Raw genomic sequence first — 349 nt, forward strand, 5'->3', positions numbered from 1 at the left:
TACGGAAGATAGAGGCAATAGTAATACAAGAAAGAAGAGGCTCGATTATCAAACAGGCAGAAAAGTTTAAATACTTAGGATCAACTTTAAGCTAAGAGGGATGATGTGAGGCTGAAGTTGACAGTTGAATAAAAGCTGCATGGGGGAAGTAGAAAGAGGTAGCTTCAGTGGTATTTGATAAGAAAATGCAATCAAGCTATAAGTCAATATATGTAACACGGTGGTATGACCAGTGTTAATGTATGGATTATGGGGATATCGCTGCTTGGGAGATTTGGAAAATGATGAAATAAGAAGGGCAGGTTTATTAAAGATTACAGATGTAATAAGAGAGTCACGATTTAGATGG

The 349-nt window shown here is 37.0% G+C and overlaps 1 protein-coding gene across 1 annotated transcript in view; it reads left to right on the forward strand.

Moving 5' to 3' along the window:
• The window catches only part of LOC135202657 (uncharacterized), a 366-nt gene extending 296 nt beyond the window's left edge, over positions 1–70 (forward strand). The window contains exon 1 of the mRNA XM_064232151.1: positions 1–70. This exon is cut by the window's left edge and continues 296 nt beyond it. Coding sequence (XP_064088221.1) covers positions 1–70 — 70 coding nt within the window.
• The last annotated feature ends 279 nt before the right edge of the window (positions 71–349 follow it).

Source organism: Macrobrachium nipponense, chromosome 33, assembly GCF_015104395.2.
Source record: "Macrobrachium nipponense isolate FS-2020 chromosome 33, ASM1510439v2, whole genome shotgun sequence".
Taxonomy (NCBI): Eukaryota; Metazoa; Arthropoda; class Malacostraca; order Decapoda; family Palaemonidae; genus Macrobrachium; species Macrobrachium nipponense.